This window comes from Brassica rapa, chromosome A05 (assembly GCF_000309985.2).
Source record: "Brassica rapa cultivar Chiifu-401-42 chromosome A05, CAAS_Brap_v3.01, whole genome shotgun sequence".
Taxonomy (NCBI): domain Eukaryota; kingdom Viridiplantae; phylum Streptophyta; class Magnoliopsida; order Brassicales; family Brassicaceae; genus Brassica; species Brassica rapa.
This window is the reverse complement of record NC_024799.2, coordinates 12,307,991-12,330,261: the sequence shown is the minus strand read 5'-3', so window position 1 is coordinate 12,330,261 and position 22,271 is coordinate 12,307,991. Positions and strand designations below refer to the sequence as shown.

The 22,271-nt window shown below is 34.7% G+C and overlaps 4 protein-coding genes across 4 annotated transcripts in view; 1 reads left to right on the top strand and 3 right to left on the bottom strand.

Annotated features, from left to right (window-relative positions):
* Positions 1-9,193: 9,193 nt before the first annotated feature.
* LOC117134346 lies at positions 9,194-11,866 on the top strand. Its single transcript, XM_033292619.1, has 4 exons — positions 9,194-9,505; positions 9,595-9,705; positions 9,800-9,961; positions 10,037-11,866. Exons 1-4 carry the CDS (start codon positions 9,194-9,196, stop codon positions 11,864-11,866), a joined length of 2,415 nt encoding a protein of 804 aa, XP_033148510.1.
* A 2,974-nt stretch (positions 11,867-14,840) lies between these two features.
* LOC117134211 lies at positions 14,841-16,831 on the bottom strand. Its single transcript, XM_033292255.1, has 7 exons — positions 16,761-16,831; positions 16,630-16,686; positions 16,479-16,559; positions 16,348-16,404; positions 16,039-16,256; positions 15,871-15,952; positions 14,841-15,738 (listed from the first exon to the last, which is right to left on the bottom strand). Exons 1-7 carry the CDS (start codon positions 16,809-16,811, stop codon positions 15,253-15,255), a joined length of 1,032 nt encoding a protein of 343 aa, XP_033148146.1. The 5' UTR covers positions 16,812-16,831; the 3' UTR covers positions 14,841-15,252.
* Positions 16,832-16,848: 17 nt separating this feature from the next.
* Positions 16,849-19,242, bottom strand: LOC117134345. Its single transcript, XM_033292618.1, has 6 exons — positions 18,367-19,242; positions 17,876-18,289; positions 17,471-17,575; positions 17,291-17,389; positions 17,052-17,209; positions 16,849-16,933 (listed from the first exon to the last, which is right to left on the bottom strand). The coding sequence occupies exons 1-6, from the start codon at positions 19,240-19,242 to the stop codon at positions 16,849-16,851; spliced, it is 1,737 nt and encodes a 578-aa protein (XP_033148509.1).
* Positions 19,243-20,137: 895 nt separating this feature from the next.
* LOC117134344 (DUF724 domain-containing protein 6-like) overlaps positions 20,138-22,271 on the bottom strand; it is a 6,166-nt gene continuing 4,032 nt past the window's right edge. Inside the window, exons 2-7 of the mRNA XM_033292617.1 lie at positions 22,189-22,256; positions 21,676-22,104; positions 21,287-21,540; positions 21,118-21,199; positions 20,611-20,995; positions 20,138-20,514 (exon numbers count right to left, since the gene is read on the bottom strand). Coding sequence (XP_033148508.1) covers positions 20,249-20,514; positions 20,611-20,995; positions 21,118-21,199; positions 21,287-21,540; positions 21,676-22,104; positions 22,189-22,256 — 1,484 coding nt within the window. The 3' untranslated portion in view covers positions 20,138-20,248. The remainder of the gene's footprint in view (positions 20,515-20,610; positions 20,996-21,117; positions 21,200-21,286; positions 21,541-21,675; positions 22,105-22,188; positions 22,257-22,271) is intronic.

Here is a 22,271-nt window from a genome sequence, read left to right as displayed (position 1 = left end):
AATACATAGTTTGAAATTTATAGATAAAGTGATTTTTAACAATATGTATTTTACATAAGTGGAATTATCTTCCATGCGGTTTTTTTTTAATAAACTTCTTGTAAATGTGTTAAATGCACATTGGCTATTCTTCTTATTATTTTTTAGGTTTTTATTCATTATATAATTTGTTGTTGGTATTACATATTATTTTATTTGAAATTCAACTAATTTATTAGACGTAATACTTTAGACTCTTTATTTTTCGTCTTTCTTATAAATATTTTTATAAAATATCTTTCTTTTTCAACCATTTTTGTATGAGATCGTTTAAACTTTATCTATTATATGGAACATATACTTTATCGGTGATATATATTTATAAGAAGTCATCATGTGGTTTATTTTATTGTTAATGCCATTACATATACTTTATATAATATGATAGTGTTGATTACAATTTCAAAATTTTGATGAGTAAAATTTTTTTGTTACTTTCTTTTGATTGAAAAGAATCAGTTTAAAATTCTCTAATAATCTGATTTTAACAATATACTAGATCTCGACCCGCACAACCGTGCGGGTTTTTGTTTTCATTTACTTTTATATAAATATTTTGTTTTCAATTATAAATTGGTATATATTATAATATATATATGTCTATTAATTTTTAAAACATAATAAGTTTACTGTATATTTTTTTAATTGAATAGATTGTTTCAAACTTTATCATGTATTTGTATTTTCTTCTATATATATTTTTGGATTATTATTTCATTATTAAAATCGTAACTATATATATAAAGATTAGTAAAATATTGTTTTATTGTCATATTTAAAGACATTGTAACATTTCACAAATTTAAAAAGTTTTTTAAAAATTAAACTTTTCGCTTCATAGATTTATATTATCGAGTAAATAATTAAACATTTAGTTTTTGTTTAATTTTTAAAATAACCAATATAGTTTAAAATTGTTTTCATTGGTTTATGGTAGTAAAGTTTAATCATTGTTAGATAATATATTTTTTGTTATTTAAAAAAATATTTATAATTTTAAAAATTAACATCGACAAATATTTAGCATATAGAGGTATAATATTACAACATTAAATTATATCTATTTAATTTATACTATCTATAAATCTAATGGATCATCAATTGTTTAAATCCAATTATTGATAGCCCAATAAAAATTTCTGGTATGCCCAAAAATTAAATGATAAGATTAGATATTAAATGTAACATGACTTTCTAGGAATAGATACATTAGGTCCATATTTTAAAAAATCACACATGAATCAAAGTTGTGACTTCTGTTTTAATATATAAGATGTGTCACGCAAGTGGATTATACTTACTTCTAATTCTCTTAAAGTAAGTGTTTTGTAAGTCAAAGAATAAATTGCCTCCGTAGAAAGAAAAAGAAAACTGAAACCAGCCGTTGTTTTAGTTTTTTTTAAACCATGTTAATTTTGTTTTTAGTCTCAAATTTTTGATATTTATTATATATATATATATTATATTTTAATATATATATATATATATATGATATATTTATGCTTTAACATACTTATAACACAATTTTTTATTAATATCTTTGACTTTCTTTCCAAAATAATTGGCATGTATGTAATGTTAATTTTTAAAATAAGCTCCCCTATATTTGTTTTGATTATTTGATATTGATTTGATTTTTCCTTTTAATTAAAAAAATATTTGTTTCTGAAAATCTTGATATTTATAAATTCTATGTGTAAATTTTTAATATTATGTAGTATCAACTTTGTGTTCTAAATTCTTATAAATTAAATTCTTGAAGTTTATATTCTTTTTAAAAGATATATTTGTTAGTTTTATGTTAAGTTTCCAAACAAATTTCTATGGGTCAATTTAATTATTTTTAGTGAGTTTGAAGTTTATGTTAATTTATATGAAAATTTATTCTAATTTATATGAAAATTTATTTTACTTTAAACGATTTGTTTTTGGAAAACTTTGACATTTTATTTTATCTCATTCCATAAAAGACTCTATCTGATGTGTTCATCATCCTTCCAGAAACTATTAATAATTGGCATAATCTGTTTCCACACTCTTTCGTCGAGTATTTATGTATGGTAGGGTCGGATCATAGACCGATAGTCGCAACGATTGATGACAAATTCATTAAATTTAAAAAATCTTTCCGCTTTGATAAGAGATGGATAGGACAAGAAGGACTTATGGATTCAATTACACGAGGATGTAACTCTAGGCGTGTGAGGGATAGGAATGGAATTGTGGATAGAATTCATTGGTGTAGACATGAGATCTCAACCTGGAGGAAACAGAATCCGCCATATGGGAAAGAGAAAATAAATTCTCTCCAACAGGCTCTTGAGGAAATTCAGAACAATTTTTCTAAATCAAATGAAGAGGTCCTAGAGGTTTCACGGAAATTGCAAGAGGCGTATCGTGATGAGGAGCAATATTGGGAGCAAAAATGTAGAACTAAATGGCATACATGTGGGGATAGAAATACAAAATTTAATCATGCTTTGACAAAACAAAGGCGTATCCAGAATAGAATTATAGGACTCCATAATGAGGAAGGAAATTGGGTGAACTCAGAGACGGAAGTGGAAGAAGTGGTGGTTAAGTATTTTACAGAATTGTTTCGAACAACTTTGCCAACTGAGTTGGATGGTTTTTTGGAAGAGGTACTGACCTCAGTGACGGAAGCCCAGAATCTCCGGCTAATGGCTGATGCCACCGAAGACGAGGTCAAGGCTGCACTATTTATGATGCAGCCGGAAAAAGCACCAGGTCTTGATGGAATGACTGCGCTTTTTTACCAACAGTCCTGGTCGATCATAAAAGGAGATGTGGTTGATATGGTCAATGATTTTTTGCGAACGGGGAGTTTTGATGGAAGACTGAATGTGACGAATATTTGTCTTATTTCAAAGACAGCGAGGCCAAATCGAATGATTGAACTTAGACCGATAAGTTTGTGTATGTTGGGTATAAAATTATTTCAAAGGTGCTATGTCAGAGGCTAAAAGGCTTGTTAACAAATCTTATTTCAGAGACCCAATCGGCATTTGTCTCTGGAAGGCTAATTTTGGATAATATTCTCATTGCGCAGGAAATGTTCCATGGGTTACGAACAAATAATTCGTGCAAGGGAAAATTTTTAGCGATCAAGACGGATATGAGTAAGGCGTACGATAGGGTTGAGTGGTCTTTTTTACAGCGCCTTCTACTGAAAATGGGTTTTTCTATGGAGTGGGTGGCTTTGATGATGCAGTGTATATCATCAGTTAGTTATAAGGTCTTATTGAATGGACAACCACAAGGTTTTATAGTCCCAGAGAGAGGTTTGCGGCAAGGGGATCCGTTATCTCCATATTTATTCATCCTCTGTACAGAAGCCCTTATTGCCAACATTAGGAAAGAAGAGAGGTTAAAACGATTAACAGGACTAAAAATAGCACGGGCAAGCCCATCAATTCCCATCTTTTATTTGCGGATGATAGTCTATTTTTTCGTAAGGCAACGATGGAGGAATGTAGTGTTATCCTACAATTACTCAGAGATTATGAAATGGTGTCAGGACAACAAATTAATTTTTCTAAATCATCGATTCAATTTGGACATAACGTTCCTGTGGATCTGAGGACGGCCATCCATAATCTCTTAGGTATTACAAATCTTGGGAGAATGCGGAATTATTTGGGGATTCCGGAGAGTCTTGGAGGTTCAAAAATACAGATATTTGGGTTTTTAAATGAGAGGGTACACAATAAAGTGAATAGTTGGACAGTCCGCTTTCTTACAAAAGAGGGTAAGGAGGTCTTAATAAAATCAGCTGCTTCACCCATGCCAACTTTTGTGATGTCTTGTTACAGGCTCCCCAAAGGGATTACCAGAAAAATTACAAGCACTTTAGCTCATTTTTGATGGAGTAGTGGGAATAATAAAAAAGGTATTCATTGGTTCTCGTGGGATAAAGTCTGCATCCATAAAGATGACGGGGGTTTGAGCTTTAGGGACCTGCAGGACTTTAATACGGCTTTGTTAGCCAAACAATTATGGCGATGATTGATAAACCAGAGTGTTTATTTTCCAAGGTTTTTAAAGGTCGTTATTTTGGGAATACTCATCCTCTGGATGATCACAGATCTTACTCCTCTTCTTATGGATGGAGAAGCATCTGTTCAGCTAGGCCTCTGGTTAAAAAAGGGCTAATCAAAAGAGTAGGAACCGGGCAATCGGTATCCGTATGGAATGATCCCTGGATCCCTGCTCCTCGCCCGAGGTCAGCATTACCAAAAACTCAGTCTCAAATTTTAAATCAGTCTCTTATGGTGGGTGATCCTATAAATCCCATTGATTTTTCATGGAATGAGGATCTCCTGAATGTATATTTTCATCCAGATGATGTGAAGATTATTCGTGTTATAGCAGTTAGTAGAACACAAAGGCCAGATACATATGGCTGGATGTTTACGGACTCTGGTAAATACTCGGTTAAATCAGGGTTTAGGACAGAATCCTTATACCCGGATCGGGGTCCAAGAGTGTTAAGTTATGGACCTAATGTTAAATCCTTTTTGGCACATTCTTGGAAACTAAAATGTTCCCCGAAACTAAGACACTTTGTTTTGCAAGTTTTATCTGGGACACTACCAGTATCCAAAAATCTGAAGGCTCGTGGAATAGAGTGTGATCTCCGGTGCGGTATTTGTGGGGCAGAAGAGGAATCCATCTATCACGTTATTTTTGAATGTCCACCAGTAACTTCAAACATGGGCTTTATCTCGAATCCCTTCCCCTCCCGGAATCTTCCCATCTTCCTCAGTTTTTACCAGTCTGGATCATCTTTTTTGGAGACTCCCAAAAGATGTTGACTCGGAGTATTTTCCATGGATTATGTGGTATATATGGAAAAATAGGAATGACAAAATTCATAATAATAGGACTGTAAATCCTCAAGAAATTTTGCGCAGAGCGGATGTTGAAGGATCACTTTGGGCTGAGGCCCAACTTTTGGTACAAGAGAATCATGAATTTCCACCGACAGATAGGAGTTGGCAGACATTGGGGTCCTCTCGAGTTTGCTACATTGATGGGGCGTGGAGAGAACATGATGCTTTTACAGGCCAGGGCTGGTATTGCCGGACGATAAATTCAGAGGACGTAATGATAGCCTATCATCTTTACATGCTGAATGTGAAGCTCTGATTTGGGCGATGGAGTGCATGAAGACCCTGCAGTTCTCAGATGTAGTATTTGTGACGGATTGTTCTCAATTGGTGAAGATGTTGTCCTCACCTGAACAATGGCCGGCGTTCGCTACACACATGGAAGAATTCTGCCGAAGTAAGACTTTCTTCCCCAACTTCATGATCAGACATATCTCAAAGGCACAAAATACAATGGCGGACAAGCTGGCACGTGGTGCGAGGAGTTCTCCTTCAGCTATACTATATGTCGATTCTTTACCTCCGGTTTGGCTATCTGAACCGGTGGTCCCATAGGCTTCTAGTCTATTATGATGTCAAAAAAAAAAAATCGTCTTCCTAGCCTCACATCCGGTGCAACAGGGGCAAGCCTAGGAAAGATCTAGGTGGGGCAAGTGCCACATGCAGATTTTTTTTCATTAGTTGCATTGAAAATCAAGGATCTTAAATGGCTTATCATCTCCAATGCTCCGTACACCTTTGGTTACGACTGTTATTTTATTAAGTATACCCCATGTTGTGAAATTTTCTAGATCTGCCCCTAGGTGCAATGGGTCCAGTCCAAGATCAACCGGTCTTATAATTTCTCAAGAAGCGTCAAGATGCACCACTACTCATTTGTTCTCACATCCATTGCCTTTAATTGGCACACTGAGTCGCGGTTTAGCTGCTTATATGCTTCTCCCGACAGCTTTATCTTCAGCTTGTTCGTTGTGAAGCTCAAATGTAGTAATCAATGTTGTGATTTGTTGTATTGTCTCTGTTTAACGATACCATTATGTTTCACTTGTATTTGATGTTTCCTTCACCAAAATAGTAGCAAATCTCTTAGCCGCTTATATTTTTGATCTAGACCATATTATTTCTTTGTTTTGTCTCTCTCTGCTTGAATTATAATAAGAGCACTCTAATCAAAGTGATCATCTGCATTTATATAACTTGACAACATGCCATTGAAGTTAATTAATTGAAAATTTTGTTGAAACCTCTAATATTACTTTTTAATCTAGTTTTCCATTTTTCTCATTTAGTTTTACATTACTGGAAGTCTTGACTGCAATGTATTAATTTTACATTACTGAAAGTCTTGACTGTAATGTATTTTTAGCAATTTTTATACAGTTTTGCCTATGTCAGAAGAGAAAACTCAAAATGTTTTTTCTTGAATACATTGAATATAGGAAAAATGATTACTGACTACATGAAGTATCGGTCATTACATGGCTAACCATGCAAACTAAACTAATGTATACCTAGCTACGCGAAGTATAAGTTATGCATGACAACATCCCTCAACTTAATGATATTATGTAGTTAACAACACAAGTTTAATTTTGTTCATTCAAAAGCTGATGTAGATGTCAGAGACTGTTTAAATATTTCGTTTCATCAATTAAAATATAATCAATCTAACCGTAATTTAACTAAAATTGGGTTTTAATCCACATTTTAAAAGCATAAGAATATTTTTAACAAAATTTAATTTACAAAATCAATATTTTTTTATAAGTAGCGTTTTGACCTTTTTGTTTTAGTGTATTTGATAACTATATAATTATATTATTTTATTTATATTAAATATGAAATTTATATAGGATTATTTAATTTTGTTTTTAATTATTCTAATCTGTTTTGTTCTTAAATTTAATAATAGTTATGTAATTCATTTGATTAATTTTGTGATATATACTTATCTAATAATTTTTTTATTATAAAACTTATTTGATGTCTACTTATTGACTCTAACATTTTATTTGTTTAATATAAAATTTATTAAATTAATGAATTATTTTATTTATATTTTCATTTAAAAATTAATTCATTTAAATTTAATAAAACTTTAAAATTAGATTTGTATTATTAGATTACTTTTATTCTTAAAAGTATATAATTAATAACTATATACACGAGATAATATTTGGTTTGGCGTCAAATAAGTTTTATAATTAAAAAATAAAATAATATCTTATATAACTTTTAAATTTAATATAAATATAAATAATATAATTATATAGTTTTCAAATGCTAAAATACTAGTTATCAAAAAATATTGAAACATATTGATTTTGTAAATTAGTTTAAAAAAATAATCTTATGCTTTTAAAACGCGGATTAAAATCTAATTTTAGTTAAATTACGGTCAGATTAGTTATATTTTAATTGATGAAATAAGATATTTGAACGGTCTCTAACATCCACATCAATTTTTGGATGAATGAAATTAAACTTGTGATGTTAAATACATAACATCATTAAGTTGAGGGATGTTGTCATGCAGAACATATATTTTGTGTAGCTATGTATACATTAGTTTAGTTTGCATGGTTAGCCATGTGAAGGCCAATACTTCATGTAGTCAGCGATCATTTTCCTTGAATATAATAAAACGTTTTTGCGTAGGGGTTTAGATAACTCAAGGTATCGACCAGCCCAATATAATTTTTTTTTTTTGAAATATTGATTTTTTAAAATAGTAAATTAAAATCATGATTTATCATATATTTGTGGTTTTAAATCATATTTAACTTCTTATAGCTTCGATTAAAAGCTCTTGTATTCCATTTTTTAAAATGTTAACTTTCCAAAATAAAAATTATATATAATTAAAAAAAATTCGTTAGTTTGTGTTATTTATATGTAATTCAAAATTATATGTGATTTAAATTATTATAGGTCTGATTTTTAAAAAAGTTCTGTATTTTAAAAAGTTCTGTATTTTAAAAATATATTTTCAGTTTGGGGAAATTAAATGTTTACTACTTTCATGGTACCACTTTTCATTTTTACTACCACTGAAGAGACATTTTCAAAAATACATTCTTCATTAAGTGGCAAAAGACTCTTTTGCCCTTGTTATTTATATATATAATAAATCATTATATAAATAAAGAAATTAAAAATAAAAGAAAAAAAAAAAAAAAAATAAAAAATAAAAAAAAAGTAAAATTTTTTTTTATGTTTCCGTGTTATACTTTTTCAAATTCGAACTTTTTTATAAATTTTTTTGTTGAATTTTTTTTTTGAATTTTTTTTTTTCAAATTTCTTTTTGAGAAAACGAAAATTATGTTTGAAACTATTTTTTAAAATTTTTATATATTTTTATCCGTTATTAGGATTTTTAATCCAGATCTCGACTTTACTCTCAAAAGTGCAACGTATAACTGGCCATGAGAGAACACTGGTATAGGTAAAAACAAACCAACATTTTCTAGCGTTTGACTTTGACTTTTATTGATAGTCATCGCAAAAGCCAACGTAACTGGAAACTGTCTTCGACGCATTCTGAAGGGAAACTTTGTGTCAGGTGGTGTGACAAACATTCTCGGGATCCAAACTGCCTCTCCGGAAATATCGTTGCCCGTTATACACGTTGTTTATTAAGAGACAAATGAAAATTTTACGTAATATTTCTGTTGTCATTTGACAAATTTGTCTCTTTTGTTTTGCAATCATTTTGATATAATTTAATGAGAAAATGACACAAAGAACACTAAATCAAGTTTTCCTCCCCAAACTAGCACTCAGGATTAGAAGTCACAAAAATAGGTTTCATTAAAGGGGCAATTTACCCTTATGCCCCCTTCTTTAACTAATTTAAAAAACAAATTTGAAATCAATTTGTCGCCGTCCTCGTTTCATCGCTTCTTCTTCTCGTCTCCCCGTCCTTGTCGTCATCGTCTCCCCATCCTTGTCGTCGTCGTCTCTCCGTCGTCGTCGTCGTCGTCTCTCCGTCGTCGTCGTCTCTCCGTCGTCGTCGTCGTCGTCGTCTCTCCGTTGATCCGTCGTCGTCGTCGTCTCTTCGTTTATTTATCGTCGTCGTCGTCGTTTCTCAATTGATCTGTCGTTTCTACGTCTATTCATCTCATTCTCTCTCTCTTGTGTCTGATTTGATTAAGGTTTGAATCATTTCATTTTGTTATACATTATCTAGGTTTTGTTATATATTATTCATTTGTTGACGATTTGAAGTTGATTTTGTAGAACAATGGAAGTTTTGTGCATCTGTGGACAATGGATCTCAAAAGAATCTCTCCAGTGGGAGTTTCTTGTTGATTTGAAGAGGAATGCATCAATCATTTCCATAGAAGAAGATCTACTGTATGAAGATTTGATGAAGATTGTCTCTGAAGATTTTAGTGTTAAAGAGGAAGAAATCAGTTTGAGTTATGGTTTTTCATTGGATATGAAATGTATTATTGAAAGTTTCCCCCCACTCTCGATAGGTAATACTCGTCAGCTCAGAACTTTCATTTCCAAGACTAGAGCATTTGATGGAACCTGTCGTTTGTGTGTTAAGGTTTGTATGATTTTTTTCTTACTTAGACTTTTCAGGATATGCTTCATAACCAAGTATTATGCCTTACAGAACTACTTGACTTTATGCAGGTTAGTACTGATCCAGCTAGCTGTAACACTCAAGCTTCTGATACAGTTGCTTCTACTGTTCCATTGAATGCCAATCCAGCGATTCTTTCTACTGTGCAGAGTGAAAAACAGGTACATTGTCCTTAATTCCCTTTTTCTGTTTGTGTTTGCATGATATGCTTCATAATCAAGTACTATGCCTTACAGAACTACTTGACTTTTGCAGAGTCTTCTATATGAAGGTGTTTCTACAGTTCCTCTGAATGCTCTTCCGGATTTTAGTACTGATTCAGCTAGCTGTAACATTCAAGCTTCTGATACATTTGCTTCTACTGTTCCATTGAATGCCAATCCAGTGATTCTTTCTACTGTGCAGAGTGAAAAACAGGTACATTGTCCCTAATTCCCTTTTTCTGTTTGTGTTTGCATGATATGCTTCATAATCAAGTATTATGCCTTACAGAACTACTTGACTTTTGCAGAGTTTCTATATGAAGGTGTTTCTACAGTTCCTCTGAATGCTCTTCCGGATTTTAGCCCTGTCCATATTGGACTTTCACCAAACACGAGAGTAGCTGGCGATATTAAGGTGAATAGCTATTTTAAGACAAAGAGAGAGTTGATGTTGAGGATGAAGAAATGGGCTTTAGAGTGGAAGTTTGAGTACAAGACTGTCTCTTCTAACAAGTCAAGAGTGCTTTTGAGTTGTGTTGATGAAAATTGCACGTGGAGGATGCGTGCTATCAAGCTACCTGTTTCAGATTTTTTCGTTGTTAAAAAGTATGTTCATGAGCATACATGCGATACAACACACAGGAAAGCCAACCACAGACAAGCATCTGCAAAGTTGTTGGGTTCTTTGATTTCCAGCAATTATGGAGAAAAAAAGGAAGGTCTCAAACCGAAACAGATCATTGAACAGGTCAGGATGCTGCATGGTGTTCACATCAATTACAAACAAGCTTGGAGAGTGAGAGAAGAAGCTCAGATTTTGGTTAGAGGGACTCCTGAAGACAGCTATTACAATTTGTCTAGGTGGTTGTATAAAATCACAGAAACAAACCCTGGTTCCTTGACTTATCAACATGTTGATGCTGCAGGAAAGTTCAAGTATGCATTTGTGGCTTTTGGTCCATCGATAAGGGGATTTTCATTGATGAGGAGAGTTATTGCAGTAGATGGTACATTTCTGAAGGGAAAATTCAATGGGACTTTATTGGCAGCTTGTGCTCAAGATGGGAATTATCATCTATATCCTCTCGCCTTTGCAGTGGTTGACGCAGAAAACGGCGCCTCTTGGAAATGGTTCTTTAGAGGTTTGAGCCAGAAGATCCCGGACGCTTCGGATCTTGTTTTTGTATCAGACAGGGCTAACTCCATTTCTTCAGCGTTGGAGGATGTATATCCCTTATCTCACCATGGAATTTGCAGGATCCATCTGCTCCGCAACATCACTCCTACATATGCGAAGACTGGGTTGCTACCTCTGGTGGAAAGCGCTGCTGATGCCTATACGTGTCACGAGTTCTGGTTAATCTTCAAGGACATAAAGGATAAATGTCCTGAATTGGCTAAGTATCTGGAAGAGTCTGATTTTAGGAAGTGGGCACGAAGCTATGCGCCTGCGAACAGGTATAATATCATGACTACCAACATTGCAGAGTCTCTCAATTCTATGTTGAAGATGCCTCGTGAGTTGCCCATTATCTCTCTCCTTGAAACTATCAGATTGACGATGACCACTTGGTTTTTTGAGCGACGCGAAGCGGCTGCGAAACATAAGCACCTGGTTACTCCAAAAGTTGTTCAGAAATTGGTATCTAGGTTAGGGGCCGCAATGTTGTTGAATGTGTATCAAGTTGATCGAAGCGAGTTTGAGGTGAAGAATGAAACAATGAAGTTTGTTGTTGACTTGGAGAAGCGGCATTGCACATGTAATGTTTTCGACATTGACAAGATCCCCTGCATCCATGCCATCGCTGCTGCTAAGCATATCAAGAGAGATGAAAACCGTTTTGTTGATGCTTCTCACTTGACAGAAACGTGGGCTAAAGCTTATGCTGAAAGCATACATCCTGGTGGAGAGTTGTCAACGTCCACCTATCCAGAGAATATTGATGAACTGTCTTGCCCACCTCCAGCTACCAAAAAGAAAAGTGGACGCCCTCCTACAAAGAGAAAGAGATCCGTTGGCGAGTTTGGGGTTCCTGGATCTAAATCTCAGTCCCACAAGTGCAGCAGATGTGGCACAGGAGGGCACAACAAGATCACATGCCAGAGGCCTATAGGATGAAGTTCTACATTTTTACATTTTTATCGATTATTATTTGGATGTTGGCTATTTGATGGTTACATGATATGCACAAGACCATATACATTTTTTCTTTTGGAACCCTATCCTGAATAAGTATGATTTCTTACAACTTTTGTAATATACAACATTATCTTTTGATCTCATTTCAATTTTTAGTTTAAACTTCTTTGCTAGAAAAAAACACAGTAATATTCAACTATTCTGGAATCCTATCCAACTTTTGTAATATACAACTTTTGTAATATACAATGTATTATACTATCAATTGTATGGCTAAATACAATTATGTGGAAGCAACTAACAGATGATTCTCCTCAGCCTAGCGGCTAAACCTCGAAACCTATGACACCGAAACATTTGCTCGACCCGGGTTCGACTCTCCTACGAGTAATGGGTGATTTTTTTTTTTGTTCAATTGTATGGCTAAATACAATTATGTGGAAGCAACTAACAGATGATTCTCCTCAGCCTAGCGGCTAAACCTCGAAACCTATGACACCGAAACATTTGCTCGACCCGGGTTCGACTCTCCTACGAGTAATGGGTGATTTTTTTTTTTTTGTTCAAACATATATCTCAGGAATCACATTTGTTGCAATCGGAAGCCCATCCTGAACTATCAAAGATCTTTCCAATGTATTATACTATCAATTGTATGGCTAAATACAATTATGTGGAAGCAACTAACAGATGATTCTCCTCAGCCTAGCGGCTAAACCTCGAAACCTATGACACCGAAACATTTGCTCGACCCGGGTTCGACTCTCCTACGAGTAATGGGTGATTTTTTTTTTTTGTTCAAACATATATCTCAGGAATCACATTTGTTGCAATCGGAAGCCCATCCTGAACTATCAAAGATCTTTCCAATGTATTATACTATCAATTGTATGGCTAAATACAATTATGTGGAAGCAACTAACAGATGATTCTCCTCAGCCTAGCGGCTAAACCTCGAAACCTATGACACCGAAACATTTGCTCGACCCGGGTTCGACTCTCCTACGAGTAATGGGTGATTTTTTTTTTTGTTCAAACATATATCTCAGGAATCGAAAAGTCTCTTCCAAACGACATCATGTAACTCAGTAACCGAAGAGTTTCTTTTCGTCAAGACTGGCTGTTATATGATTGGTTATTTTCAGTAACTGACTTCAATAATCGAAGAGTTTCACAATAATCAAGAGTTTATTTTAACTGACTTCAATAATCGAAGAGTTCCTTTTTGTTCTATAAATATAAGGGACGATATCAGACCTTTTATTCACTCACTTCATTTCGTCTGATTTATCCTTTTGCAATACAAGTTAGTTTTCGATTTTTTCATTTTCCATTCAATTCATGAACTTTTTTCTATTTCTATTTTATCGTACATCTTAGTTTCGATTTTGTTGCAGGACAAAGTTTCAATGGAAGGAAGTTCAAAGAAGATGATGAAGCGTCCCATAGAGGAGGTTTACGGATGTGATGCCGCCGAAGGTTTCAAGAAGGGGAAGAAGGAAACTGTGGTACATTACAGGGCTCTTCTTCGTTTGTCCAACGAATACAGGCTATCTGAGAATGATTGGAATCTTGCATCCAGCAAAGCAAATTCAATTGCTGTCCAAATCGAGTTGCTTGAAGATATTATCAAAGCTGATGGAAAATTTGATTTAACTGCTGAGTTGGAGAAACTCAAAGAAGAGCACTCGGAAGCGGAAGGAATGCTTGCTGATGTGAAGGTCAAAGTCCCTGATTGGGATAAACTTGGCGAAAGTTGGTTGTGTCATGAGTAATTTCATGTTATCGTCTTCTCTTTTTATGTTTTTAAGGACCACATTATGTTTGAATTTCAGTTTTTTATTTTAAATGAATAAGTACTTTTGTTTCTCTTGTGTTGTTTCTTCAATTAACAACCTAAATAAAAAACTTGTTCAATGTTTTTCACTATTTTGTAATGGTTTGGCCTAGTGTTCTTATAACTTGGTTATCTGATTTGCTTATTTGTTTTTGGAAAGCCATCCTGAATACATAAAATGATTTCCAGATTATATAAATCTATCGTCTGTGAATAAATAAGTTCACATTTACTCTGTTATCGAATATCCACCGTAGCCTAGTGGCAAGCCCTTCTACTCTTAGTGTACCCTTATCACACAATAAGCCGTGTTCGATCCCCGTTGTGTATACTCACATTTTTTTTTGTTTTTAATTAAATATTCAAACGTTATTTTCGTTTTATTGTAGCTTTTGGCAAGTATAAGACCCTTGGTACAACGGCTGCACACTTGGATTAATCTATCGAGAGTTCACGAGTTCAATCAACATCAGATCACATTCTTTTTCATTTTTTTTTTGTAAACTTTAAAGGAATTTGTTTTTGGAAAGCTATCCTGAATACCTAAAATGATATCCAGATCATATAAATCTATCGTCTGTGAATAAATAAGTTCACATTTACTCTGTTATCGAATATCCACCATAGCCTAGTGGCAAGCCCTTCTACTCTTAGTGTACCCTTATCACACAATAAGCCGTGTTCGATCCCCGTTGTGTATACTCACATTTTTTTTTTTAATTAAATATTCAAAAGTTATTTCGTTTTATTATAGCTTTTGGCAAGTATAACACCCTTGGCACAGCGGCTGCACACTTTCATTCATCTTTCGAGAGTTCACGAGTTCAATCAACATCGGATCACATTCTTTTTCATTTTTTTTGTAAACTTTAAAGGAATATGCTAGGCTTTGGTGCATTTTGCTTTCTCACTCTTTTTCTGGAAACCCATCCTAAAAGTACTATAAGCATTTGACAATTCATCAATACATCCTAAAAATTTTTCAATAACAATCTAAATGAAAAAAACGTTAGGGATAATTCATTACAAACTTAAACTTAAACGTTAGGGATAATTAATATCAAAGTAGAAAAACAGAGTAGAAAACAGAACAAATAACAGAAAACAAAAAGAACATTTTCACTTCCTTTGACCTTCCTGGAAATCTTTATCCATAAACTGGTCGAAGATCTCACAACATAGCTTGCTTCGTAAGTCCATCGCAGTTTCATCATTTATATTAGCCATGCTCTTCAATCCCAGTGACCTGCATTCCAGCATCTTCACAACAAAAATACCACAGTTGTATGGAAATTTTGTCTTTGGAAGCCCTTCTGCAAACTTAACTTCAAATGGACTGATATCTTCGAAATTAACCTCTTCACCAAGAAGTTCCATCTTTATGGCACTAATCAAACTGTCATAAATACCCAAAATTATACAATAAATCAATCACCAACAGACAACAAAATGAATATGTAAAAATGCATCACAAGCACAAGCAGCAAGTGACAAACTTTTATTTTCTAAATTAGCTAAAATTCTTTTTTCAGGATACGCATACTTTCACAATCCTATCCATTATCAATGTAACAATATAAATTAAACTGATTTTTCTACACTGAATGATAAAATTAATATTTTTACCTGCCAGTTCTTGGATTTGATTAAGAGCACGTTTGATATTTTCTTTTGGAAGACCACAATGGAAGAGTGTGATTGTGTTGTCCATCAATTGTATCTCCACCCCAATATAGTGACAGCTCAACTTATCTTCAATGACACCATATATAACATCAACATCTTCCAGCCATACCTTCTTTGGATGTATTACACCTTTCACAAGTTCGCCTACACAGCCCTCCAATAACTTTTTTCTTTTCTTATGTGGCTTCCTGACAGATTCATAAGCGTACCCAACCACTTCTAAGAAATTGACTGGTACAAAGCATGCTGCTGGAAGATTGTTGTTGCGGAACCAAGCACCTTGCTCAACCCTCTTACAATTTAGCATTTCAAATGCAACATTTATGTGCTGCCAATGTAACAATATAGTTAGAAACTTCATATAGAACTGCTATAACATGGACATCTAGCATAGCTCAACTCAACCTCTTCCTAAACATATGACACAATCAAATAGAAGACAGAACAGAGTGTTGATTACCTCTTTGTTGAGATTTTTTTCTGCATCGTCCATTTTTTGAAAGAACTCTTTTTCAATTTCTTTTCCATTGATATAAAACGGTCTGTAGTTGATAAAATTAACTAGTATCAATCGAAACTTTTACAAAATAAATTAGGAATATTTATGCGAGGACAAAAAGTTGCTTACACACGATATATGCCCCGTAGATCCATCCAGTGTGCAAGCCTTGAAAACCGAGGAAATTCAGGTGTCACAAATGGATCAATTGGAAGGATTACCTCAGGTGTTACAGGTATAGGAGGGTTTCTAGGTCGTATTGGCCTCTTCTCTTCTCGCTGTAGAAAAGGAAGCAAATCTACTGGCTGAGCATTTGCTTTCTTCTTCTTACCAACATGTGGCTTCCCCTTTAATTAAAAATAAAGACAAAAATTCAGGATCGTTTTTATCTTTATACTTGAATGCCTTCCTAATATGAAGTAAAAATATTTTTTATACCTTTTTTGCATGATCGTCTTGACTTGGTTTCACACTCTTACCCTGCTTTACTTCCATCTGTGAAACAAAACCGATATATCAAACTATTGACCTGAACTTCAATTCAAGTGGATCTTATTCATTTTTATTACCTCTTTTGCCATTTTCCCAACACCATCTTCTGATGGACCAGCTGCTTCATTTTTCTTACAAGCGACAGCCTTCGCCTTCCCCTTTTTGAATGACAAAAATTCAGATACATTTATATCTTAATTCCTAGTATGATGTATAAATATTTCATACCTTTTTATCACCATCTCCTTCACTTGGATTCACACTCTGCGTCTGCTCTTCTTCCATCTGAAAATCAATACCGAGATATTAAACAAATGACATTATTTTTCAATTCAAGTGATCCAAGGCATTTGTTTTACCTTTTTTGTCATCTCCCAAACACCATCTACCCATTTTCTTGGTTTTCGCATCTCAGAATGGTGGAAGTAAATTTGTTTTTAGAATTGTTCAAAGAGACAAAACACGAGCCATCAAACAAAATGACTTTAACTTTTCCAGCGCACCAGGCACCATTGTCGAACGCCTCCACGTCCTGCATTAGCTCATAACTTTTCTTCGCTCCAGATCTCTCAGGTGGTGGTTGAGGACGTATTCTGTCAATTGATACACGTGTCTCAACACTCCTTTTCCTCTTCTTTTCGTCCAGAGACGGGACGGAGTACTCAACTTTCACCATCTCAACCCCATCAACCAAATATGTTGCCAACACATTTCCTGGATACCATTTATGACAAGTATTGTCATCTTGTGATGAAATCTCCACATTTGCTCCGATCTCAAAGGGATTTTGAACTCTGCTTTCTACATCCTGTGATGGTTTAGATTCAAGGATATCCAGTCATTTTGATAGTTGCTGTATATTTATTAAAGGTTTTAATGAAAGTAATACCTTATTTTGCTCTGTTAAAAGATTTCTGCGAGCTCGGGTATTTGGCTGTGTGTCGGAAATGTTTGGTGAAATGATCTCATTCATAAGCTCGTGAGTCTCCTGAATTCAGGAATGGTTGAATGAACACGTACAAGGGCTTCCAAAAATTACTTGAAAAGTCCAATTTTTTAAAGAAGGTACCTGCTGCGTCTGAATTGGAGTAAGGACTGGAGTCTCAATATTCTGTTGAGCTATTGGAGAACCAGGTGTCTCTTTCGTGATCTCATTCATAGGCTCTCGTGTATCCTGAAGTCAGGAATGGGATTATGAACACGTACCAAATTCATAATTTTATAAATACCAACAGTTTTCAAAATTATACTTGCCTCATTGTTAAGTTGTTCATCTGCTTGATCTGCATTGGCTTCACCTTGTCTGGAAGCCGTCTCATGAAATGGAGTTGTGTCAGTCTGTGCAAGTACAACAAAAATTAGGAAGGCAATCCTAAATATGTATAACATCTTCCAAAATTACTTGACAACTCAAAAAAAAAACTGAATCAAGAACTAGATAAACATTAATTTTAATTTCCGAAAAAAAAGTTACCTCATTGTTTGGAGTTTCATATGAAGTAACTCTTTGTAGTTTCTCTAGTTTTGTCACACGTTCTTTAATCTGTTTCCTGTCTTTTTCAATCAAACACAAACGATCGTTCATGATCCTTAAATTATCTCCCACCATCTCGCTGATTCTGTTGATCTTTGATTCCAAAGACTCCTCCTGATACGAAGTAGAAGCTTGACTCATCCCTCCATTCCCAAACAGTAAAGATGCTCTTCTTATTTCTTCATTAGCACCGTATAGGTCTACTGACATGTTTCGCCAATCTCTAATTTTAAACTTATAACCTCTCTTGGATAAATCGGCCATGTCATCCAGATCTTTATTAGCTTCGTCTTCCATGCAAACATCAGCTTCTGGATCATTAGAAATAGGAGGTAGGATGCATGTGACCTTAAGCTGAAACCATAAAAATAATTAGCTTTTAAATGGAGAATCATAAGGCAAAACAAGAAAAAAATAATGTAAAAACTTACATGATCTTTGATTTCAATTAGGAGAACATCTATCAGCTGTGGAGAAGCTATTTGAAGGTACTTCTCACACAAAAATATTGGGGTAGACGGTTGAACGCTCAGAATAGGAACAACTTGACTGAATGCATACTGTAGCAAAGGTACTGACTCAAGTATCCATATAAGAAATGCCATAGGGAACCCTTGCAAATCATAATTGTTTTTGTCGAGGCTTTTGTCGACAGCTCTCTGAAGTGATTTTAACAGCAAATTATAAGCTGTTCTCCCCCATGGGTATGTCATCAAGACATCCATATCCTGCGCTATTTTCACATAATCCAAAGTAAAAGTTGTGCCACCGTCGAGAAGGCTCTTCTGTAGTAGTATGCTCTCAATCAGGAGGAGCATTGCAAGGCAGAATCTCTCATCAGAAGCATCTTCTCTTGTGTTTCTGAGCTGCTTCTCCACGTCCTTTACTGTATGAGTACGCCCTTTTAGGAAGTCCCACTTAAATTTCTCGGTTCCCTCTCGTGGTTCTCTTGCTTCACCACTACATTTCAAACCAGTCACCATGTGGAATTCTCTTATAGAGAACCTCATTGGCTGAGCACCAAAATGGAACCATGCTTCGTGTCTCTTCACTGTCTTGATGCTTTTGGTGAGAACTGCGTGCACTATCTTAGCTGATAATTTCAAAGACCTCTCTCCAAGCTTGATCACCGGTCCCAAAAACGTCCCTCTTATTCTGTTGAACTCATCATTTCCTAGAATTTCCTTAACAGTTTTGATATAAGCAACTATCGAGTGTTGGTTTATCGATATCGTCTTCTCTGGCTCTGATCCAATCGGATACCTCAGCTCAGGCAGTGCTAGTCTTAATGGTAATGGATCTCCCATCTAGTTTCTATCCTGCGTAAACAAGAAATTTTTTATTAGGTGTTGGTTTCCTGAAACAATACAAATCCTTCCTGAAGTCTATACACATGCATATTAGGTTAAAACGAGCAAGTCTATACACAAGCAAAAACCAGGAGACCAATCTCTCAGAAAGAAAACACACATAAGGTTTAATCTGCAACATACCTTCAAGAGATATAGCTCTAGAAATGGTTTTTCTCGGAGAATAGAGAGAGCTCGCGTAAAAGATCGAGAGAGAGAGAGTTTCTGGAGATGGGTTTTCGTCGGAGATCGAGAGATATGGAGATGAGAGAGAGATTCGAGAGGCGGAGACGAGTGAGATTCGAGAACTTTGAAACGGCGAGAGTGTTGAGACGGCAAGAGTTTTGTTTTTTTTCAATCGAAATGTATTGTTTTGGAAACCTATCCTATATTAATTGGTTTAAGTATGCTTATGGTATATTCTTTAACAGATGATTCTCCTCAGACCAGCGGTTAAACCAAGGCATTTTATAACTCAAAAGTCTCTCTATCCCCGGGTTCGATATGTGGTGGATTCAAAATCTATTTTAATTTTTTTTTGTGTTACAGTTTGGAGTTAAATAAAATTAAATGTAATCCATTAACAGATGATTCTTCTTGGCCTATTGGCTAAACTCCCACACTATCCAAATACGCAGACTCTCTCCCTCTGGGTTCGATCCTTTGTGGTTCTAAATTTTTGTTGTCTGTAAACATCACAATTTTAAGCTTACCATATACATGTCCAATCCTTAGTATATAATCTCATTTCATTCTTTTTTACATTTGAAACACTTAACTTTTTTTCTGGAAACCCATCCAGAAACATTATTTTAACCTTCCAAGATATATGATACCCAAATAAAATACTTGATATCCTTTCCAATCTTTCTTATGTAACCAGACGCCAACAACATAACAAAATAAACAGTCATAACTAAAACCGAGTCTTAACTAAAACAAAAAATGTTTTCATGCATCATTCTCATTTCCCAAAGCTCTCATCCACAAATTGGTTGAAGATCTCACAAGACAAGGTTCTCCTTAGCTCCAATGCATTGTCATCATTAATCTTTGTCATGTCTCCTATCTTCAATGACTGGCACTCCAGAATCTTGACAAGAAATATCCCACAGTTGAAAGGATGTTTTGTCTTGGGTAAACCTTGTGCCTGCTCAATCTCAAATGGAATCATCTTCACCTTATCTACCTCATCACCAGAAGATTCCACCAGCAGATTAGAAATCAACACTGTCATATTTAAAAATCAATATCAAGATAGAATCAGTTGAATATTTCAAACCAAGAAACAGATGAATACATCAAATACAGATTGTTTATACATACCTGCCAACTTTTTCACTTGAGGAATATCAATGCTGTTGCTTTCCTTTTGAAAACAATCATATACTGTGATTCTTTTCTTCTTCAAATGAATTTCCATCCCAATCCAGACATTGCTTTTTTTTCCAAGAGTAATCCCATACACAACATCAACATCTTCTCCCCATGTCTTCTCTGGATATACCTTCCCTCTCACAGTATCTTTAAATAAATCGTTGAAAATCTTTTTACCTTTGACCTTTTCTTTCTTGTAAGCCAAATCATCAGAGAGCAAGCAATGCAAGAACTCCATAGGTAGGAAGCACGCCTTTGGAATCTTGTAGTTGTGGAACCAAGCAGCATTCTCATTTCTTCTGCAATTTAGCATTGCAAAGGCTCCATCAATGTGCTGCAAAAAAAAGGCAAACATTATCTAATTTGTTACTATATAATTCCTGAAACTAAACAAATCCTTCCTGAATTTTTTTTAAAAAAAAAAGCTCAAGGCAAGAACATATGTAAACAAATTACCTCTTTCTTAAGGTCCTTTTTTGCATTTTCCATGCTTTGAAAGAAAGATTTCCTTATCTTATTATCATTGATTGATAGGGACCTGCAGTCGATTAAAGATTCAAAGGAATTACCAAACCTCTTATACATAAATATAAGAATATATAGACAAGGACAGAAACATGCTTACGTTTCATGCATGCCGGGCTTTAATGTCATCCAATTTTGAAGCCTTGAAAGCTTATGTTCCGCAGGAGTTGAAAACGGATCAACTGCAGGTATAATCTCAGGTATTACAGTTAAAGCCGGATTTCTGTCAGACTTGAATGGAGTTTTTGTGTCTCTAGATCGTTTAGGCACCCTCTCGCTCCTTCTTAGGAAAACATTATCCATTCCTGAATTTTGTGATGAGGCAGCAGCTTTCCTTTTCTTATCAGGCTTCACCTTTAATCAAACAATAGACACCAAGCAAAATATTATCAAATTTGTTGCAATCGGAATTTCTGGAAACCATTCCTGAAACTAAAATGTATGTATATCAAACAATTCACGTGAAGTATAATTCTAGTTATGATTTACCTTATCTGCCATCTTCCAGACTCCATCTTTCCATTCTCTATGAATTCGCAAATCTGAATGTTTGAATAGAATAGTTTCCATAGAAGTATAGAGACACACCGAGTATGTGTTATCACCAAGTACCATGCTAATTTGTCCGCTGCTCCAGCCATTGTTGTAGAAGGCTTCTACCTTATCCATCATCTCAAAGGATTTTTGGTCACTAGTTGGTGTTGCAGGACGTATTTTGTCAGCCGTGATAGTATCCTGAAGTTTCTGAAGTCTATGTTGGTCTGTGAAGAGTGTCGTGTACTCAACTGTCAGCTCCTCTAGTCCTTCACACAGTTTAAGATCAACAACCTTTCCTGGATACCATATTTCGTCATCAGTAGACAAAATCTCAACCTCTGCGCCTATTTGAAAGTGAGCTAGAAGCCTGCTTACTTCAACCTATTAAAAATGAAGATTCAGTAACATCAGCGGTTTTTAAATTGTTAGAATAATAATTAAAGATCAAATATACTCGATGCATACCTCGTTTGTTTCTGAAAAATCTATAGCACTTGTCTGAAGATGCTCTGTTTGAGAGTAATAGGCGGCATCTTCGAAACATTGTG